The sequence below is a fragment of the Pelophylax lessonae genome, assembly GCF_965119305.1.
Source record: "Pelophylax lessonae genome assembly, chromosome: 2".
NCBI classification, from domain to species: Eukaryota; Metazoa; Chordata; class Amphibia; order Anura; family Ranidae; genus Pelophylax; species Pelophylax lessonae.
Window position 1 is genome coordinate 213,164,226 of NC_138769.1, and position 22,075 is coordinate 213,186,300.

The 22,075-nt window shown below is 43.9% G+C and overlaps 2 protein-coding genes across 2 annotated transcripts in view; one reads left to right on the forward strand and one right to left on the reverse strand.

Annotated features, from left to right (window-relative positions):
• The window catches only part of KDM6A (lysine demethylase 6A), a 794,872-nt gene that overhangs the window by 128,121 nt on the left and 644,676 nt on the right, over nt 1–22,075 (forward strand). The gene's annotated exons all lie outside the window — the stretch shown is intronic.
• Nucleotides 1–22,075, reverse strand: part of EFHC2 (EF-hand domain containing 2) — a 149,965-nt gene that overhangs the window by 94,564 nt on the left and 33,326 nt on the right. Inside the window, exons 5-7 of the mRNA XM_082247559.1 lie at nt 17,720–17,971; nt 15,089–15,196; nt 2,297–2,435 (exon numbers count right to left, since the gene is read on the reverse strand). Of these exons, the coding sequence (XP_082103685.1) occupies nt 2,297–2,435; nt 15,089–15,196; nt 17,720–17,971 (499 nt within the window). The remainder of the gene's footprint in view (nt 1–2,296; nt 2,436–15,088; nt 15,197–17,719; nt 17,972–22,075) is intronic.

The window sequence follows — 22,075 nt, forward strand, 5'->3', positions numbered from 1 at the left end:
CGAAGATATATCCTACACAGTCTGACCTTTGCCCCTAAATGCCTTAGTGACACCAGGACAATCATACATGTTGTTTGATCGTGCCCTGTGATCCAGAAATTCTGGAGGAAGGTGTGAAGGTAGATCCTAGGGCTCTCCTCCTCGGAATCTGTGACACTGTTGATCCTAGCATACACAAACAGCTATTTGTTTTTTACGCAGCATTCTATGCCAGAAAAGCCCTTTTGTCTAAATGGAGGCAGGCCGGCCCTCTCACAATGAAGGTTGACTGTTGACGCTGTTTTACCAATCTACAAACTCACTTATGAGTCCCAAGTGTCCCAAAAAGTTTAATAAAATCTGGGGAGAGTGGGTAAAGGCCAGACCAATGATGACTTAGAGGTTATCTACTTCACAAGTCCCTGCTGTGCTACTGATATGTAGGCCTCTGTGTTGGTACTATTTTCCTGTACTTTCCTTCCCTCTCCCCAACCCCCCCCCCCTCTTGCCGATCTCCTGCCTACTTCTCCCTCTCCCTTCCCCCCCCCCCCCCCAAGGGCTGCTAATGCCTGTAAAAAGAAAATGGCCACAGCCGGCCCAACATGCACACTGCGCATGCACCGCCGCTGCTCAGGAAAGCCCGTACAGGTTTGGCTATTCCCGAGCAGAGGGCACATGTGCGGTGACGTGTTGGCGCCAGGTAGCGCCATTTTTAAATGTAAAATAAATTAGACCCCTTAGAGCTAACTAACCAATTGCCTACTACGCACTTAAACCACCTTCCTGCTCAGACCAATTCTCAGCTTTCAGCGCTGTCGCACTTTGAATGACAATTGCGCAGTCATGCAACACTGTACCCAAATGAAATATCAATGTTTCAAACAAATAGAGCTTTCTTTTGGTGGTACTCAATCACTACTGGGGTTTTTATATTTTGCTGAACAAACAAAAAAAAGACCGAAAATTTTGAAAAACAAAACCCCAAAACACAGTTTTTATAGTTTTTTATAAAATTTTCCAAACAGGTAATTTTTCTTCTTCATTGATGTGTGCTGGTGAGGCGGCACTGATGGCCCCGGATAGGTACTGATAGGCTGCACTAATGGGCACTGATAGACTGCACTGATAAGCACTGATAGGCTGCACTAATGGGCACTGATAGGTGGCACTGATGGGCGCTGATAAGGTGGCACTGATAAGAGGGCACTGGTGGGCACTGATAGGTGGCAATGATGGGTGGCACCGATGGGCGGCACTAAAGAGCACTGGTAGGTGGCACTAAAGGGCACTGATAGGTGGCACTCATGGGCACTAATAGGTGGCACTGATGGGTGGCACTTAAGGGTCACTGATAGGTGACACTGATAGGCAGCACTGATAATGGGGCACTGATTAGCACTGTTAGGTGGCACTGGTGGGGATTGATAGGTGACACTGGTGGGCACCGGTAGGTGGCACTGACCTGCACTGGTAGGTGGCGCTGGTGGGCACTGGTAGGTGGTGCTGGTGGGCACTGGTAGGTGGCACTGGGGGGCACAGTTGCTCTTTCTCATTAGGACCAATGTCCCTCTGACAGCAGCCGGTGATCCGCTTTTTTTTCTCCTCACACTGAGAACGTGAGGAGAAAAAAAGAGCAGATCGCCGGCTGCTGTTTACATCACATGATCAGCTGTTATTGGCTGACATCTGATTATGTGGTAAGGGGCCAAGACTCATGGACTCACTGATCACAGAGCGAGCCTTGCCTGCCCCACAGGGAGCGCTCAGGCAGCTTATGCATGGGAGGACATAAATGGACATTTATGACTTTTGGCTATAGCGCTGGCATTAAGAAGTCAATGGTTGCAGGTTTGCTGGAACTTGCATTTAGTGCAAGGCTGTGGCAACACATCCTTAGGCAATGAAAAATTGTCCTGCGAGAAAGACATATTTCTATATGCATTATGGAGTAAGGTAGTCTTTGCCAACAATGTAATCTGTTAAAACAACTGACCCACCTAAAATATGTTGATTACAGAATATTATGCTGCTGGGAATTGATTTTTAGCTTTCAGTGCTGGGATGCCTGGAGTCTGTAAGTAACAAGTTTACTGCCAAATGCTCCAGACAGGAGCTTCTTTACCTTCTAAAGAATGATGCTAACATCTTTCAGTTTAATGTGATATTCTTTACTGAATAATGTTTAATAATCTGCTGCATACTGGGATAATAAACCCTGCAATGTATCACTGCAGCTTCCAGTTGCTTGGTAAAAAAAAAAGGTTTTTTTTTTCCCTAGAGTGTACTCAGAATTTTAAGAGCAAATTTCGTTTCTTACCTATACCATATTTTGTTCTGTAGTGGTTCTTTGTAAATTCATCACAATCACATAGAATTATCATGCGACCCCAAGCACTGATTGCGGCTCCAATTGTCAGATCACAGTCTTTGTAAAACTCCTGGTGCACGGCCCCTGTCTGCAAAATTAATGTTAGTATTTTATGACCTGTAATCAGTGAACACTCAAAGACAAACCGCCAGATTCAATTGTAAGTTTCAAAGCATAAATGTGGGTTTTCCGGCATGTAAACACTTTGCAGCGGCTTAGGAATAGGATAGATTTTCCCATCATTTTCTCAAACCATAATACTGTAAACACTTTTTTTACATTTGAAATTCTTAAATGTATTGCCTTATAAAAGGTTACATCTAAAGAATATAGCTTAGCTTACACTTGGCAAGTTTGTGAACTCTTACAATGAAAATCTTCACATTCAGTAATAATAATACAGTAAAACCTTGGTTTGAGAGCGCTTTGCAAGACAAGCAAATTTTTTAAATAAATTTTGACTTGATATACAAGCGATGTCTTGATATACAAGTAGCGTCATGTATAAAAAAGAAGAGAGGAGCCTCTAAAGTGTAGCAAGATGGTTACATTTAATGAAGGTTCAATATTTAGCAACTCACATGGTTGATGATTAAAACAGGCACATCTAAGTATGCAGGCATCTGGGGTAAAGCTGTCCACATAGACCATCTTCTGCACAGCCATCTTCATCATCCCTTCCCCGCTGCACTCCACGAGTGATTCAAAGCCTCACTTTCAGATCACTCTACTGCAGGCTATTCTTCCCGGTCAGACTGACAGTGGTGAGAGTCGGTGGTTCAGAAGATGGTCTATGTGGACAGCTTTACCCCGGATGCCTGCATACTTAGATGTGCCTGTTTTAATAATCAACCATGTGAGTTGCTAAATGTTGAACCTTCATTAAATGTAACCATCTTGCTACACTTAGAGGCGCCTCTCATCTCTCTTATATTCTGTAGCTCTGCTAGATTTTGCTTCTAATCCCCTTGGGAAGGCTGCATATTGTGGATGGACATTTTATGGTTACACAACCTATCACATTGCTATAATCTTTGTATATAGACTATAAACTGAAGGACTTGTGGAACGAATCATCTGAGTTTCCATTATTTCTTATGGGGAAATTCGCTTTGATATAAGAGTGCTTTGGATTACAAGCATGTTTCCAGAACGAATTATGCTCGCAATCCAAGGTTTTACTGTATAACCAAATATAGAAAATTCCTGAATTTTACATTTCTTAACCACTTTACCACCGGAGGATTTTGCTGTCTTACGTCTGGGCCACTTTTTGCGATTCGGCACTGTGCGACTTTAACTGACAATTGCGCAATTACAAGTCGTGCGATGCCGTACCCAAACAAAATTTACGTCCTTTTTTTCCCACAAACAAAGATTTCTTTTGGTGGTATTTTATCACCTGTGCAAATTTTACTTTTTGCGCTATAAACAAAAAAAGAGCGTAAATTTTGAAAAAATAACAATATTTTTCACATTTTTTTATATGAAATTCCCCCCAAAAAAAATGTAAAAATCAAAATTTTTTTAAATTTTTGGCCAATTTGTTTTCTGCTACCTATTAGTGTTGAGCGAACACGGACTGTATTATTCGTGTTTGTACCGAATAATTGGATTTTTTTTACCCGAACACGGACACGGACACTTTACTGTATGTTCGGGTAAAAATCCGTGTTCGGTCGTTTTATTTCCGGGTTTTGCATGCTTTGGCGCTCTTTTCATGGCGGGCTTTCAACAGCCAATCAACAATCGTTTAACTGGTGTGCCTTAAGCCATCCCAGCCATGCCTGCAAATGTCTTAGTAGCTGTGATTGGCCGTCTGAAGCATGTGACCAAGTCTTTAGAAGTTCGAGGCAGCCGCCGCAGCAGCGTCATTCTGCTGCTTAGCTAAGGGACAGAGCACACATCAATGTGCTGGCTGCTGATTAGGGAAAGATAGGCAGGAAAAAACCATTTGTGTCCGGATAGAATTGAGGGACAGGTCGGAGTGTTTAGGCAGGGCGAGTTGTAGGCATTTTAGGGATAGAGTCTGCTGAATTATAGGGTCAGTGTCTTCTACAAACTACAATCGATATTGCTGTGTGGGGGGTGGGGTGAATCTGCACTCAATCCTGATCTACGATCTCTTCTCAATCCTGTTAGGGACAGAGTCTGCTGAATTTTAGGGAAACTGTGTTCTACAAACTACAATCGATATTGCTGTGTGGTGTGGGATTGGAGATAGGCAGGTGTCAGTGATCCACATCCATTTTTCTGTGTGTGAGCTGCAGTGAACACAATCTTTTTGGGCTGCAGTGAACACAATCTTTTTGGGCTGCAGTGAACACAATCTTTTTGGGCTGCAGTGAACACAATCTTTTTGGGCTGCAGTGAACACAATCTTTTTGGGCTGCAGTGAACACAATCTTTTTGGGGTGCAGTGAACAAAATCTTTTTGGGGTGCAGTGAACACAATCCTTTTTGGTGTGCAGTGAACACAATCTTTGTGGGGTGCAGTGAACAAAATCCTTTGTGGGGTGCAGTGAACACAATCTTTTTGGGGTGCAGTGAACAAAATCCTTTTTGGGGTGCAGTGAACAACATCCTATTTGGGGTGCAGTGAACACAATCTTTTTGGGGTGCAGTGAACAAAATCCTTTGTGGGGTGCAGTGAACACAATCTTTTTGGGGTGCAGTGAACACAATCTTTTTGGGGTGGAGTGAACAACATCCTTTTTGGGGTGCAGTGAACAAAATCCTTTTTGGGGTGCAGTGAACAAAATCATTTTTGGGGTGCAGTGAACACAATCTTTTTGGGGTGCAGTGAACACAATCTTTGTGGGGTGCAGTGAACACAATCTTTTTGGGGTGGAGTGAACAACATCCTTTTTGGGGTGCAGTGAACAACATCCTTTTTGGGGTGCAGTGAACACAATCTTTTTGGGGTGCAGTGAACACAATCTTTGTGGGGTACAGTGAACAGAATCTTTGTGGGGTGCAGTGAACACAATCTTTGGGGGGTACAGTGAACACAATCTTTTTGGGGTGCAGTGAACACAATCTTTGTGGGGTGCAGTGAACACAATCTTTTTGGGGTGGAGTGAACAAAATCATTTTTGGGGTGCAGTGAACAACATCCTTTTTGGGGTGCAGTGATCAAAATCCTTTTTGGGGTGCAGTGAACACAATCTTTTTGGGGTGCAGTGAACAAAATCCTTTGTGGGGTGCAGTGAACAGAATCTTTGTGGGGTGCAGTGAACACAATCTTTGGGGGGGTACAGTGAACACAATCTTTTTGGGGTGCAGTGAACACAATCTTTGTGGGGTACAGTGAACAGAATCTTTGTGGGGTGCAGTGAACACAATCTTTGGGGGGTACAGTGAACACAATCTTTTTGGGGTGCAGTGAACACAATCTTTGGGGGGTACAGTGAACACAATCTTTTTGGGGTGCAGTGAACACAATCTTTGTGGGGTGCAGTGAACACAATCTTTGGGGGGGTACAGTGAACACAATCTTTTTGGGGTGCAGTGAACAACATCCTTTTAGGGTGCAGTGAACACAATCTTTGTGGGGTGCAGTGAACAACATCCTTTTAGGGTGCAGTGAACACAATCTTTGTGGGGTACAGTGAACAGAATCTTTGTGGGGTGCAGTGAACACAATCTTTGGGGGGTACAGTGAACACAATCTTTGTGAGGTGCAGTGAACACAATCTTTGTGGGGTGCAGTGAACACAATCATTGTGGGGTGCAGTGAACTCAATCTTTGTGGGGTACAGTGAACACAATCTCATACTTCTGAAGATTTGAGGGTGCTGCCTGTTCCATACTCCCCCTACTCCTCATCTAGCCTTTTAGGGGTACAAACAATAGTAATTGGGGCCTAGTGTGGTTGTGTACGTGTGATATACATACACTTTTTTTGGATCATATTTTCTATTCCGCTATTTAATCAAAAACCTTTGGGGATCAGTTAAATTGGGGGATAGTCTGTGTTGGTACGTGTGAGAGAGATCCACCTTTCCAAGTTGTTGGGGTTCATCTCATACTTCTGAAGGTTTGAGGGTGCTGCCTGTTCCATACTCCCCCTACTCCTAGCCTTTTAGGGGTACAAACAATAGTAATTGGGGCCTAGTGTGGTTGTGTACGTGTGATATACATACACTTTTTTTGGATCATATTTTCTATTCCGCTATTTAATCAAAAACCTTTGGGGATCAGTTAAATTGGGGGATAGTCTGTGTTGGTACGTGTGAGAGAGATCCACCTTTCCAAGTTGTTGGGGTTCATCTCATACTTCTGAAGGTTTGAGGGTGCTGCCTGTTCCATACTCCCCCTACTCCTAGCCTTTTAGGGGTACAAACAATAGTAATTGGGGCCTAGTGTGGTTGTGTATGTGTGATATACATACACTTTTTTTGGATCATATTTTCTATTCCGCTATTTAATCAAAAACCTTTGGGGATCAGTTAAATTGGGGGATAGTCTGTGTTGGTACGTGTGAGAGAGATCCACCTTTCCAAGTTGTTGGGGTTCATCTCATACTTCTGAAGGTTTGAGGGTGCTGCCTGTTCCATACTCCCCCTACTCCTCATCTAGCCTTTTAGGGGTACAAACAATAGTAATTGGGGCCTAGTGTGGTTGTGTACGTGTGATATACATACACTTTTTTTGGATCATATTTTCTATTCCGCTATTTAATCAAAAACCTTTGGGGATCAGTTAAATTGGGGGATAGTCTGTGTTGGTACGTGTGAGAGAGATCCACCTTTCCAAGTTGTTGGGGTTCATCTCATACTTCTGAAGGTTTGAGGGTGCTGCCTGTTCCATACCCCCCCTACTCCTCATCTAGCCTTTTAGGGGAACAAACAATAGTAATTGGGGCCTAGTGTGGTTGTGTACGTGTGATATACATACACTTTTTTTGGATCATATTTTCTATTCCGCTATTTAATCAAAAACCTTTGGGGATCAGTTAAATTGGGGGATAGTCTGTGTTGGTACGTGTGAGAGAGATCCACCTTTCCAAGTTTTTGGGGTTCATCTCATACTTCTGAAGATTTGAGGGTGCTGCCTGTTCCATACCCCCCCTACTCCTCATCTAGCCTTTTAGGGGTACAAACAATAGTAATTGGGGCCTAGTGTGGTTGTGTACGTGTGATATACATACACTTTTTTTGGATCATATTTTCTATTCCGCTATTTAATCAAAAACCTTTGGGGATCAGTTAAATTGGGGGATAGTCTGTGTTGGTACGTGTGAGAGAGATCCACCTTTCCAAGTTGTTGGGGTTCATCTCATACTTCTGAAGGTTTGAGGGTGCTGCCTGTTCCATACTCCCCCTACTCCTAGCCTTTTAGGGGTACAAACAATAGTAATTGGGGCCTAGTGTGGTTGTGTACGTGTGATATACATACACTTTTTTTGGATCATATTTTCTATTCCGCTATTTAATCAAAAACCTTTGGGGATCAGTTAAATTGGGGGATAGTCTGTGTTGGTACGTGTGAGAGAGATCCACCTTTCCAAGTTGTTGGGGTTCATCTCATACTTCTGAAGGTTTGAGGGTGCTGCCTGTTCCATACTCCCCCTACTCCTAGCCTTTTAGGGGTACAAACAATAGTAATTGGGGCCTAGTGTGGTTGTGTACGTGTGATATACATACACTTTTTTTGGATCATATTTTCTATTCCGCTATTTAATCAAAAACCTTTGGGGATCAGTTAAATTGGGGGATAGTCTGTGTTGGTACGTGTGAGAGAGATCCACCTTTCCAAGTTGTTGGGGTTCATCTCATACTTCTGAAGGTTTGAGGGTGCTGCCTGTTCCATACCCCCCCTACTCCTAGCCTTTTAGGGGTACAAACAATAGTAATTGGGGCCTAGTGTGGTTGTGTACGTGTGATATACATACACTTTTTTTGGATCATATTTTCTATTCCGCTATTTAATCAAAAACCTTTGGGGATCAGTTAAATTGGGGGATAGTCTGTGTTGGTACGTGTGAGAGAGATCCACCTTTCCAAGTTGTTGGGGTTCATCTCATACTTCTGAAGGTTTGAGGGTGCTGCCTGTTCCATACTCCCCCTACTCCTCATCTAGCCTTTTAGGGGTACAAACAATAGTAATTGGGGCCCAGTGTGGTTGTGTACGTGTGATATACATACACTTTTTTTGGATCATATTTTCTATTCCGCTATTTAATCAAAAACCTTTGGGGATCAGTTAAATTGGGGGATAGTCTGTGTTGGTACGTGTGAGAGAGATCCACCTTTCCAAGTTGTTGGGGTTCATCTCATACTTCTGAAGGTTTGAGGGTGCTGCCTGTTCCATACCCCCCCTACTCCTCATCTAGCCTTTTAGGGGTACAAACAATAGTAATTGGGGCCTAGTGTGGTTGTGTATGTGTGATATACATACACTTTTTTTGGATCATATTTTCTATTCCGCTATTTAATCAAAAACCTTTGGGGATCAGTTAAATTGGGGGATAGTCTGTGTTGGTACGTGTGAGAGAGATCCACCTTTCCAAGTTTTTGGGGTTCATCTCATACTTCTGAAGATTTGAGGGTGCTGCCTGTTCCATACTCCTCCTCCTACTGCTCAACCATCCTTTTAGGGGTACAAACAATAGTAGTTGGGGCCTAGTGTGGTGGTGTACGTGCGAGATACATACACTTTCTTTTTGATCATATTTTCTATTCCGCTATTCAATTAAAACCTTTGGGGATCAATTCAATTGCGAGATAGTCTGTGTCGGTACGTGTGAGATCCACCTTTCCAAGTTGTTGGGGTTCATCTCATACTTCTGAAGATTTGAGGGTGCTGCCTGTTCCATACTCCTGCTCCTACTGCTCAACCATCCTTTTAGGGGTACAAACAATAGTAATTGGGGCCTAGTGTGGTTGTGTACGTGCGAGATACATACACTTTTTTTGATCATATTTCCTATTCCGCTATTCAATAAAAACCTTTGAGGATCAATTGAATTGCGGGATAGTCTGTGTCGGTACGTGTGAGATCCACCTTTCCAAGTTTTTGGGGTTCATCTCATACTTCTGAAGATTTGAGGGTGCTGCCTGTTCCATACTCCTCCTCCTACTCCTCATCCATCCTTTTAGGGGTACAAACAATAGTAATTGGGGCCTAGTGTGGTTGTGTACGTGCGAGATACATACACTTTTTTTGATCATATTTCCTATTCCGCTATTCAATAAAAACCTTTGAGGATCAATTGAATTGCGGGATAGTCTGTGTCGGTACGTGTGAGATCCACCTTTCCAAGTTTTTGGGGTTCATCTCATACTTCTGAAGATTTGAGGGTGCTGTCTGTTCCATACTCCTCCTACTCCTCATCCATCCTTTTAGGGGTAGAAACAATAGTAATTGGGGCCTAGTGTGGTTTTGTACGTGCGAGATACATACACTTTTTTGGATCATATTTCCTATTCCGCTATTCAATAAAAACCTTTCTAGGGCAAGATCTTAAATTACAGAAATATGAGGAGACCGTCAAATAAGGGCCGTGGCCTGGGTCGTGGTGCTGCTGGTAGAGCTCCTGTTGCAAGGAGAGGACGTGGTCGATCTGTGCCAGCTACACGCACAAGTGAAACACCTTCCTCAAGTGTGAGTAGGCGACAGAACCTGCATCAGTATTTGGTAGGGCATCAAACGCCCCTAGAAGTGATGAGGCCAGAACAAGTTGAGGCGATAGTAGATTGGTTTGCTGCTGACAGTGCCTCCAGTCCCTTCACATTGTCTCCCACCCAGTCTACTGCAGAAAGGTCAGAGTTGGCACCTGCAGCCAATGTCCAACCGTCTTTCACCTCACCCCCTTGCAAATCAGGCCAGCAGTCTGAGCCCCAAGCCATACAGCAGTCTCTTATTCTTTTTGAGGACTCTGTCAGCAGGGTTTCCCAGGGCCATCCACCTAGCCCTGCCCCAGAAGTGGAAGAGATTGAGTGCAGCGATGCCCAACCACTTATTTCTCAAGATGAGTACATGCAAGGATCATCGCAGCACGTCTCCGATGATGACGAAACGCAGGTGCCAACTGCTGCGGCGTTCAGCATTGTGGAGACCGACAAGGAGGGCAGGGGTGAAGACTGGGTGGAAGATGATGTGGAGGACGATGAGGTCCTCGACCCCACATGGAATGAACGTCATGCAGGTGACCTGAGTAGTTTGGAGGAAGAGGCGGTGGTCGCACAGAGCCACCAGCACAGCAGAAGAGGGAGCAGGGTGCAGAAGCGGAGCGGCCGTGCCCTAGACACTACGCCCGCTACTGCCCAACGCAGCAAGGGAACGAGCGCACCAAAGTCAGCTCAAAGGAGTTCTCTAGCGTGGAAGTTCTTTAGAAAATGTGCTGATGACAGGACACGAGTGGTTTGCACCCTGTGCAATCAGAGCTTGAAGCGAGGCATAAACCTTCTCAACCTGAGCACAACCTGCATGATCAGGCATCTAAGTGCAAAGCACGAGCTGCAGTGGAGTACACACCTTCAAAACCAAGAAACGTCTCTGGCTCATCCTGCTTCCTCTTCTGCTGCAGTCTCGGCCGCTCCAGCCACATCTGTAGTGATACCGGCACCTGCCACCCCGCAAACAGACGATCTGTCAGCAACACCACCACCTGGGTCACCAACAACCATCTCCACAATGTCCCGTGGAAGCGTTCAGCTTTCCATCTCCCAAACACTTGAGAGGAAGAGGAAGTACCCCCCTACCCACCCGCGATCCCTGGCCCTGAATGCCAGCATTTCAAAATTATTGGCCTTTGAAATGCTGTCATTCCGTCTGGTGGAGACGCACAGTTTTAAAAACCTTATGTCGGTGGCTGTCCCACAGTACGTCGTGCCCAGCCGCCACTACTTTTCCAGGCAAGCCATCCCTTCCCTGCACAACCAAGTGGGGGAAAATATCAGGTGTGCACTGCGCAACGCCATCTGTGCCAAGGTCCACCTAACTACGGATACGTGGACCAGTAAGCACGGTCAGGGGCGTTATATCTCCCTAACGGCACACTGGGTAAATGCAGTGGCGGATGGGCCTGAGGCGGATAGCAATTTGGCGCATGTCCTTCCACCACCGAGGATTGCAGGGCGCTTCAGTTTGCCTCCTGTTCCTAACTCCTCCTACTCCGCTTCCTCATCCTCTACCGCCTCCTCATCCGGACAGCGTAACACCTTCACCACCAACTTCAGCACGGCCAGGGGTAAACGACAGCAGGCAGTTTTACAACTTGCCTGTTTGGGGGACAAACCACACACCGCGCAGGAGTTGTGGAGGAGCATGGAACAGCAGACAAATGAGTGGTTGCTGCCAGCGAGCCTCAAGCCCGGCCTGGTGGTGTGCGATAACGGGCGAAATCTCATAGCAGCTCTGGGCCTAGCCGGTTTGACGCACATCCCTTGCCTGGCGCATGTGCTGAATTTGGTGGTGCAGAGGTTCCTTAAAAACTACCCCGATATGTCAGAGCTGCTGCAGAAAGTGCGGGCCGTTTGTGCGCACTTTCGGCGTTCTCACCCTGCTGCTGCTCGCCTGGCAGCGCTGCAGCGTAACTTCGGCCTTCCCGCTCACCGCCTCATATGTGACGTGCCCACAAGGTGGAACTCCACCTTGCACATGCTGGAAAGACTGTGCGAGCAGCAGCAGGCCATAGTGGAGTTTCAGCTGCAGCACGCACGCGTGAGTCGCTCTGCGGAACAGCACCACTTCACCACCAATAACTGGGCCTCCATGCGAGACCTGTGTGCCTTGTTGCGCTGTTTTGAGTACTCCACCAACATGGCCAGTGGCAATGACGCCGTTCTCAGCTTAACTATCCCACTTCTATGCCTCCTTGAAAAAACAATTCGGGCGATGATGGAAGAGGATGTGGCACAGGATGAGGAGGAGGAGGAGGATGAAGAGGTAACATTTCCAAGGCTTTCAGGGCAGTCATTCGCAAGGGGCTCCGAGGGTGGGTTCCTGCACACGCAAACGCCAGGGACGCAATTGTCCAGCAGGGGCACAGTTCTGGAGGATGAGGAGGATGAGGAGGAGGAGGAGCTGGAGGAGGAGATGGAACCATGTTCACAGCAGGGTGGCACCCAGGCCAGCTCATGGCCATCACTGGTGCGTGGCTGGGGGGATACAGAGGACACGGACGATACACCTCCCACAGAGGACAGCCTTTCGTCGCCTCTGGGCAGCCTGGCACACATGAGCGATTACATGCTGCAGTGTCTCCACAACGACCGCCGAGTTGCCCACATTCTAACTTGTGCTGATTACTGGGTGGCCACGCTGCTGGATCCCCGTTACAAGGACAACGTACCGTCCTTAATTCACTCACTGGAGCGCGATCGCAAGATGCGCGAGTACAAGCGCACGCTGGTAGACGCCATGCTGCTGGCATTCCCATCTGACAGCGGGGCCACAGTGGAAGCACAAGGCAGAGGAGGAGGAGGAGGAGGTCGCCAACGCAACCAGGGCACCGCCAGCACCTCAGAAGGCAGGGTTAGCATGGCCGAAATGTGGAAAAGCTTTGTCAGCACGCCACAACAAACAGCAGCACCAGCAGCTCAGATGGAACGTCTTAGCAGGAGGCAGCATTTTACCAACATGGTGGAGCAGTATGTGTGCACACGCCTACATGTAGTGAATGACGGGTCTGCCCCCTTCAACTTCTGGGTCTCCAAATTGGGCACATGGCCTGAGCTTGCCCTTTACGCCTTGGAGGTGCTGGCGTGCCCTGCAGCCAGTGTATTATCTGAACGGGTATTTAGCACGGCTGGGGGCGTTATAACAGACAAGCGCAGCCGCCTGTCCAGAGACAATGTGGACAAGCTCACGTTCATTAAAATGAACCAGGCATGGATCCCACGGGACTTTTCCGTACCTTATGCAGAATAGCAATGGATACCGACCTTACCCACCCATTGTTCCATTTTTGCTCTTTCTCACTCTTTTGGGGTGTACCCTCATTTAAAATTTTTGAAAAGAAGCAGTGTTGGCTACCTCGTCCTCCTCCTCAGGGCCAGATTAATGTAGGGGCTATTGGAGCTGCAGCTCCAGGCCCCTACCTTTTATATAGGCCCCCGGGTTGGCCATATTCACTGTTACCGCTCTTCTGTCACTTGTAAACACAGAAGTCTGGCTTCTATGCTCGCTTCCCCAGGCAGCACCCTCAGAACCTCCCCACACAGCGTGAAGGCCGGACAAGGAGGGACAGTTGGCGATGCATGGATGTGTTTATGGGCTTCAGAGACAGCATCCCATGTTGAATTAGGCATGCATGGCTGCACCCTTCCTCCTCTGGGTGCATGGCAAGGCACGGCCCTTAAGGCCCTTCAAAATCCTCAGCACCAAGCCCATGATGCTGTTAATCCGGCCCTGGTCCTCCTCCACCGCCGCTTCCACCTACACCGCCCATAGGTGTGCGCAGCCTATTGCATTAAGGTGTGCACCCCAAAGTTGAAATACACATGCATGTGTTTGCCAGCAGGGAGAGTAATGTATCGGGGCCATGTACCTGTAGGCAAGGAGAAATAGAGCAGAGCAGGTCCCAGGGAGATCTTTCCCATCTCCTCACTGGCAATGCTATGTGCCCTAGGTGATTAGGGTGTGCCCAGGCACACCCAGCACACCCTGTGTGCACGCCTATGTCACCGCCACATCCACCACCACCTCAACCTCCCTCCTACTCCATATGGGCCTCGTCCTTCAGAGATGAAGAAGAACATTGTTTTATTTTTCTGTTTTTTTTTGTTGTTTTAAGTTATTTCCCTATCCACATTTGTTTGCAGAGCACTTGCCATGCTCTTAATTACGTTTTGCTGCCATTTGCAGCACTCTAGCCCTTTCCTTTGGTGTTTTAGAGCCATTTTAGTGCCTTAAAGTTCGGGTCCCCATTGACTTCAATGGGGTTCGGTGTCCGGGAAAAGTTCGGTAAAAGTCCGGGACACGGACCCGGACTTTTTTTTAAAGTTCGGCCGAACCCGTCGAACACGGACATCTAGGTGTCCGCTCAACCCTACTACCTATGTTTGGTAAAAAAAATCACAAAAAGCGTATTTTTATTGGTTTGCGCAAAAGTTATTGCGTTTACTAACTAAGGGAAAGATTTATGTCATTTTTGGTGTTTTTTTTTTTTTAACGAGTAATGGCGGCGATCTGCGATTTTTTTGCGGGACTGCGACATTGCGGCGGACAGATCGGACCCTTGACTGACATTTTTGACACTTTTGGGGTTACCAGTGACATTAGCACAGTAATCAGTGCTATAAATATGCACTGTTACTGTAAAAATGACACTGGCAGGGAAGGGGTTAATTTTTATTGGTGATCAAGGGGTTAATGTATGCCTAGTGCTTACTGACGTGTGTGGGGGGAGGGGACTATGTGACACAAGGACAGATCGCAGGTTCAGCTATGCTGAACCCTGCAATCTGACCCTGCCTGTCACTTAGGATCTCCACACTCGATTCCCCGACGATCGGGGAAGAGCAGCAGCGATCGCCGCCGCTCCTCCCCTGGCCCGACTCCCGCTGTGACTGAATACAGCGGGAGCGAGCCTCCGGCGGCGAGAGAGGGGAATGTCTGGTGACGTAGGTCTACGTTGCCAGACGTTATCGAGCCACTTTGCTGCAGTACAGTTCTAGTGAGCAGTGCGGAAGTGGTTAAAATACCGTATTGTAGCTAAGAATTAGGACTTGTTATATTTCCTATTTAAATAACATCACAGATAAATATTTCATAAAATACTTCAATCCATACTTTAAGATTATCCAGAATAAAGCGACCTCCATGTCCCATTGGGCCAAAAACGTTGAGGACAGTACGTGTAGTGATCTCACCAGGGTTATACATTTTTGTTGGTGCATTCTGTAAAACAATGTTGATAGACATGGTTAATGCTGCATTAAATCCATATTCATACCTACATACCTTTTCATGACCTTTGTCTGCATGGAATGTACTGTACATTTAAAAAGCACAGTGTAATTTATAAACATCAGCTTCTATGCCAAGGTCTGCACTTTTAGTTTGTTTGCCAAGGTCTGCACTTTTAGTTTGTTTCCTGAGAGTTGACAAGGTGCGCAAAAATATACTAAATGAAAAGGAGTATATTACAGAGCAAGGCAAGACAAAAGAATCTTACTAAAGATGATGTTACGCACAAAATTGATACTCCCATGTTTGAACAGTTAGACTTGCCCCAAATAAAATATAAAGATGCTCCTAGTTATGGATATATGTACATCATATTATTATATTAGCTATATGTATATTGGACGGACGGACGGACGGACGGACCACTTTTTATTCAGAGTATCGCTTTAAGTCAATTAACCTCCTGGTATATTGATCTGGTCAGTTAAGTAGCAGAGGGGGTTGTTAATGAGTTTCAGCTGCTTTGGTGTTAATAAAATTAACAACAGGTGCACTAGTTGGACAACAATGAGACAGCCTCCAAAACAGGAATGGTTTTACAGGTGGAGGCCACTGACATTTGTTTTCCTATTTTTTTCACTAGTTTTGCATTTGACTGGGGTCAGTGTCACTACTGGTAGCATGAGGCAAAACCTGGACCCTGTATAGGTTGCACAGGCAGTCCAACTCCTCCAGGATGGCACATCAATACGTGCCATTGCCAGAAGGTTTGCTGTGTCTCCCAGCACAGTCTCAAGAGCATGGAGGAGATTCCAGGAGACAGGCAGTTACTCTAGGAGAGCTGGACAGGGCCATAGCAGGTCCTTAACCCATCAGCAGGACCGGTATGTGCTGCCATCTGCAAGAAGGAACATGATGAGCCCTGCCAGAACCCTACAAAATGACCTCTAGCAGGCCACTGGTGTGAATGTCTCAGACCAAACAATCAGGAAGAGACTTCATGAGGGTGACCTGAGGGCCTGACGTCCTCTAGTGGGCCTTCTGCTCACTGCCTGGCACCTGGAGCTCAATTGGCATTTGCCATTAAACACTAGAATTGACAGGGCGCCCTCCTATTTTCACAGATGAGAGCAGGTTCACACTGACCACATGTGACAGACGTGAAAGGGTATGGAGAAGCCATAGAGAACATTATGCTGCCTGTAACATCATGCAGCATGAAAGGTTTGGTGGTGGGTCAGTGATGGTCTGGGGAGGCATATGCATGAAGGAACGCACAGACCTCTACAGGCTACACAATGGCACACTGAATGCCATTAGGTACCGGAAAATAAAAATTGGACCCATTATCAGACCCTACACTGGTGCAGTGGGCCCTGGGTTCCTCATGGTGCATGACAATGCCCTGCCTCATGAGGCGAGAGTATGCAGCCAGTTCCTGGAGGATGAAGGAATTGATACCATTGAATGGCCCCTACGCTCGCCTGACCTAAGTCCAATAGAACACTTCTGGGACATTATGTTTAGGTCCATCCAACACCGCCAGGTTGCACCTCTGACTCTGGGAGGAAATACCCCAAGACACCATCTGTCGTCTCATTAGGAGCATGTCTCGACATTGCAAGGCATGCATACATGCACGTGAGGTTGCACAATGAGTTCCAATTTGAGTTGCTGCAATTAAATTTTAGTAAAATGGACTAGCCTGCTGCATCATCTTTTCACTTTGATTTTTGGGGTGTCTTTGAATTCAGCTATATATATATATATATATATATATACAGTGTATATATATATATATATATATATATATATATATACAGTATATAGATGTACATACTAGAGGACAGATGCCAGGCAATTAGAGACATTCAAACTTCTTTTGGAAAATCTTCTCTTTAGAGAAGGCCTAATCTTTTTATCTTTTTTTTCTGCCATGGTTCCAGGTCAATGACTGTGAAAATGACTTTGCACCAATGTGAGTAATTTTCTCTGGAAAGTAAAACAGGTGTAAAGAGCTCACCAATAATAACTAGCAGACCCCCAGGTATTAAAGTTCTGAGTAACAACCCTTGTACATGCATGTGCATCTCTACAGCAATCAAGAGATGCAATAATGGAGCTACATGACTTAGTATAATATATGACATAAGTACTTGTATGTTTAAAATAGTGAGTGATAATAAATATCTGCAGATCAAGCAGCAAAGATTGTAGGTCCCTGTACAATTTTACCAGGATGTCACAGCGATTACAAAAATCTGTACTATACCATATATCTGGACAGGGATGTGTTTATTTACGCGTGAATGCACAGGTGTTCCCGTGTCCCAATTGACATAAATGAGACTTCCTGCACAGAACACCTGTGCATCAGCATGTAGGTAAACATGTCCCTACATGGGTGTATCATATAGTACTCTCTGTGTGGATGAGGCCTAAGCACTGACTGTAATATATTACATTTGTGTTTTTGAGTTAGGATACATTTAATCCTTTTATGCCATTGTTCACCTTTGGAAGTTTTCCTCGGTGGAGAAATACTGGAACAGAATCTCGGCCAGAATTTGGTGGTATGACTTCTATGATTTCAATAGTGTCATCGGCAAGAAAATAATGTAATATTAGCTCTCTCTTGTCTCCAAAAGGGGCCGGAGTGTCATCCCATAGGCAGTAAAATCTCAGAACATGCCTGTCGTGTTCCAGGAACTGTCTCAGTGTATCTATGCGCTCGTAAGGACGCAGAGGCTTCATATTGTCTTCCATCTGCAAACAACAAAAAATAATAACATTTTCAATTAATAAGAACATATTTCTGTAGGAACACTAATAGATTTTATTTAAAATTCAAACAATTTAACCCACAGTCAGGGACAAATTATTTCTTCTCTACCATAGAAAAAGTTGTATTGGGCTACCTAAACTTTTCAACTGAGCTTCAGACATCCCTGGTCCAGTGAATTCTCCAACTAGGGAATCAACAAAATAGGGAACGATCCAAGATTTTTTGTGTCCTATACTTTCTTGTGGAGCCTTATATAGATATTTTGCTTTTTTAGGTAATTACTTGGAAGAGAAGGCTCTGGCTATGACAACCATGTTGAGGGATAGTGAGGTTTCCTGATACAACCTAGATACAGCCTAGATGCTACACCACAGATTGTCCCTCATTTAGAGGGAATTTTCCACTTTAGGAAATCCAATCTCACTGTCCCTCTTTCCTTCTCAGATGTCTTTCTTTTTGGTCTGATGTATAAAACTGTAGAATTTATTATTATTTATCCACCAAAAAGGTTTAATGCTCTAAACCTTTCTTCCTTGGTTGTAAAAGATAGGAGAGTTTAGTTCCTCTTCAAACACATTTTTTTTTTGTGTGCATTAACTATTTACGATAACTGCGGGTGTGTCAGAAGTGTGTCCTTTGCCTACATATCTAGTATAAAAGAAGTCCCTCTTTCTTACCTTGGAATTTTGGGAGGTACAACCTAGATAATTGTGAAAACCTTAAAGTTGAACTAAAGGCAACATTTTTTTTGTCCATTATGGATAGAGTAAAGGAGGGTTATAACCCCTGTCAATTTTTTATTTATTTTTTCCAATGTGTCCCATTGGGGAAATTTCTCTTCGCTTCCTGTCCCATAGCCAAAACAGTTAGTGAGAAGAAATCCCTCCTCCAAAGTAAGAGAATTCCTATCTGTCACCAGAGTCAGCAAAGCTGATGTCCACTTGGAAGACTGGGTCCTGCTTGGCTTGGTAGTGCTCTGCGAGAGAGGGTTTTCCATAAGACCGGAGGTATTTGTATATTACCAATGTTAGAGCCTTCTGCCTGAGCAGTATTGGAATGATTTTAAAGATATTTGGGCAGTTTTATTCAGTTATTATGTGAGTGCATAATCATAAATCGGTGAGCACTGTGTCAGCTTTTGTATCTTTTTGAGCACCGATCCATGCTTTATCACCTGAGCTGACAGGATCTGAGTAAGTGAGAGGAGGATTGAGCTCTGGTAAAGTCCAACTGGGTTCATGGATTCCGATTAATTTGATTAAAGGTTCAATAAGACCTTTATAATGATGGTCAATCCATAAGGTGAGTGTGTGCCCAAAAGGGGATTGGTGGAGGTGTCTGCAATCACACAATCTGTTATCATCAAATTGAACTATTTATGTGGACTTGATCATGATTAGGGCATTGTATCACAATCTCATTCATGGATATTTGTATGAAGGACTGTTGTATGGTGATTTTGGATCATATTTTATACATGGGTTTATGTGTAGAACTTTTTTGATCTGGCTGTTGTTGTTTTTTTGGTATATGATTCTCGTAGCATATTTCATATGTTGAGTGATTTTTCACTCTTGTGCTTGCAGCTTTGGTTTAATTTCTAACTGGTTTGCAGAGTCACATACTTTAAAAAAATGCCATTAGTTATACTTTAATCATTAATTTTGTCCACTTCTGCCCTTTCTGTTCTTGTTAGGTTATGCGGTCACTTTAGGTGCAGATAGTGCTTAGTGGGGTTTGTTAAATACAAACTGTGTTAATGGCAAATTTCTACCTAAGACCTAAGTATACAAATCATGTAATCTGATCTGAAGTCATCTGATTTTGCATCCATAAACTCAGAAGTAATTGATACCTTCACCATAGTCATAGCCGTTGCATAAAAGAGATCGTGTTATGTGGTGCAAACAGTGTTTAGTGAGGTTCATTAATTACAAATCACAGTCATAGCAAGTCTCCACCTAATGCTTAAATATACAAAGTATTGCCATTTGATCTGGAGTAATCTGATCTGGCATCCATAATCTCTGAATCATTTGACACCACTACCTTAGACATAGCCGTTACATTTGAGAAATAGTTTCTTTTTACAATATAAGGTAAAAAAAAAAAAGTTATATTGTAGGGACCTGTTGTTGCCTGGGTTTATTCTTGTTCCAGACTTGACTCTTTATTGTTTCGTTTCATTTCATTCGTTATTTCGGATATTCTTAATGATGTAAAATTCAACTTAATATTTAAATAAATAATTTCTGTTCTGTTTTGAATTTACACACATCTATACATATTTTTGATCTCTTAAATTCTATACTTTTAAACAGAATTAATTTCAACCAATTTACCTCTAAGAGTGCACATCTAGTAAACTGGTGTGAGACCTTAATGTCAGCTGTACTGCTATTACTTTGACAGATGTCAGCAGCTGTCAGCAGGCCTCTATTCATCTCTTTGATAAATGGAGAATACTGCATGTTTTACTGTGTATAAGCATATATTTACAAATCAGTGGATCAGGAATGTAGTTCTGTGACATTTTGTTCTGGTGATTTGTGCTGATATGTAGTGTTCACTACAGTAACCTCTGTTCATCATACAGGTAAATGCAGGTCAAAAAAACAGCTATCAAATTTAGTGCTGGCATCCTAATACATATATGATCCTTAAAGGGAAATGCAATTTTAAGATACAATTTAAAAGCATACATATAACTAATGCAGGAAATACACGGGTCCAATTCCGAACAATGTTTCTTTCGGAAATTAGAAATGTTGTGCATTGTGTGATCCGATGGTGCCACCATTGATTTTGAAATTAACCCTACCAAGATTTTTTTTACCTCATGTTGCTATAGAAAAGGATTTTCGTGGCCGGGAATCTTCTTTTCTTTCTGGGAATTTCCTTTTCTTGCATTCATGCGCATTTCTTTTTCAATTATATTTCTTACACGATTCTCCCATTTTGTTAATTTTTTTAACAATTTCCAACATGCCTGATCACTCAGATTTGATGGTCACAGAAAATCAGCTGTTGCTGTGGCCACTAAAATTCCGAAGGAAAGTCTTAGATAAGATTTTAGAAAGAAAATTTGTTTGGAATTTGACCCATGTAGTGAGCCCGAAAAATTGTAACCCCAAAAATGTTCCCTACATTCCACTTTAATTTTACATTACCCTTTCCTGGATTTCAAAGCAATGTCTAATACTGACAGCTAGTACTTTCCTAAGAACAGGATGCCTCTGCTTGCTGCATGTCAAGAAAATTTTCCGCTCCTAATCAACCATACACAAAGGCTACAGACCTAAGCTGGCCATACACTAGTAGAATTTTGCTTGAAAATTTTATTTTTAAAAACATTACGAAGTTGAATTTTCTAATTATTAGTGGGGTCAAATAGTCATACATTCTTGACTGCAGTGATGAGAAAATTCAAAGGAGCAGGATGGAATTTTTTTTTTCAAACATAATAAAATAAAACAAAATAATTTGTAACAATGAATGTCATTTTCATTTAGGAAAGTTCATTCACTTTAAATGACATTTATACAAATGTTTGTACGAACATTCATTTGAAAATCTACTATGGCCAACACTATAACACATAATATGGCCAGAAGGAAAATCTATGAAAGAAAGTTAATAACATCACCCCCTATAATTGAATTCTTGATGCACATTCATGGAAAGTTAGGTTAAAAGAGGGAATGAGACAATCCACCCTTTTAAAAAATGATGCTGTAAGATGTAATGACCAGGATTAACCACTTCAGCTCCAGAAGGTTTTACCCCCTTAACCACTTAAGCCCCGGAGGATTTGGCTGCTAAACGACCAGGGGTTATTTTGCGATTCGGCACTGCGTGACTTTAACGGACAATTGCGCGGTCGTGCGACGCTGTACCTAAACGAATTTGGCGTCCTTTTTTTCCCACAAATAGAGCTTTCTTTTGGCGGTATTTGATCACCTGTGCGATTTTTTGATCACGCGCTATAAACAAAAAAAGAGCGTCAATTTTGCAAAAATAGCAATATTTTTCCCTTTTTTTTATATGAAATTCCCCCAAAAAAAAATGTAAAAATCAAAATTTTT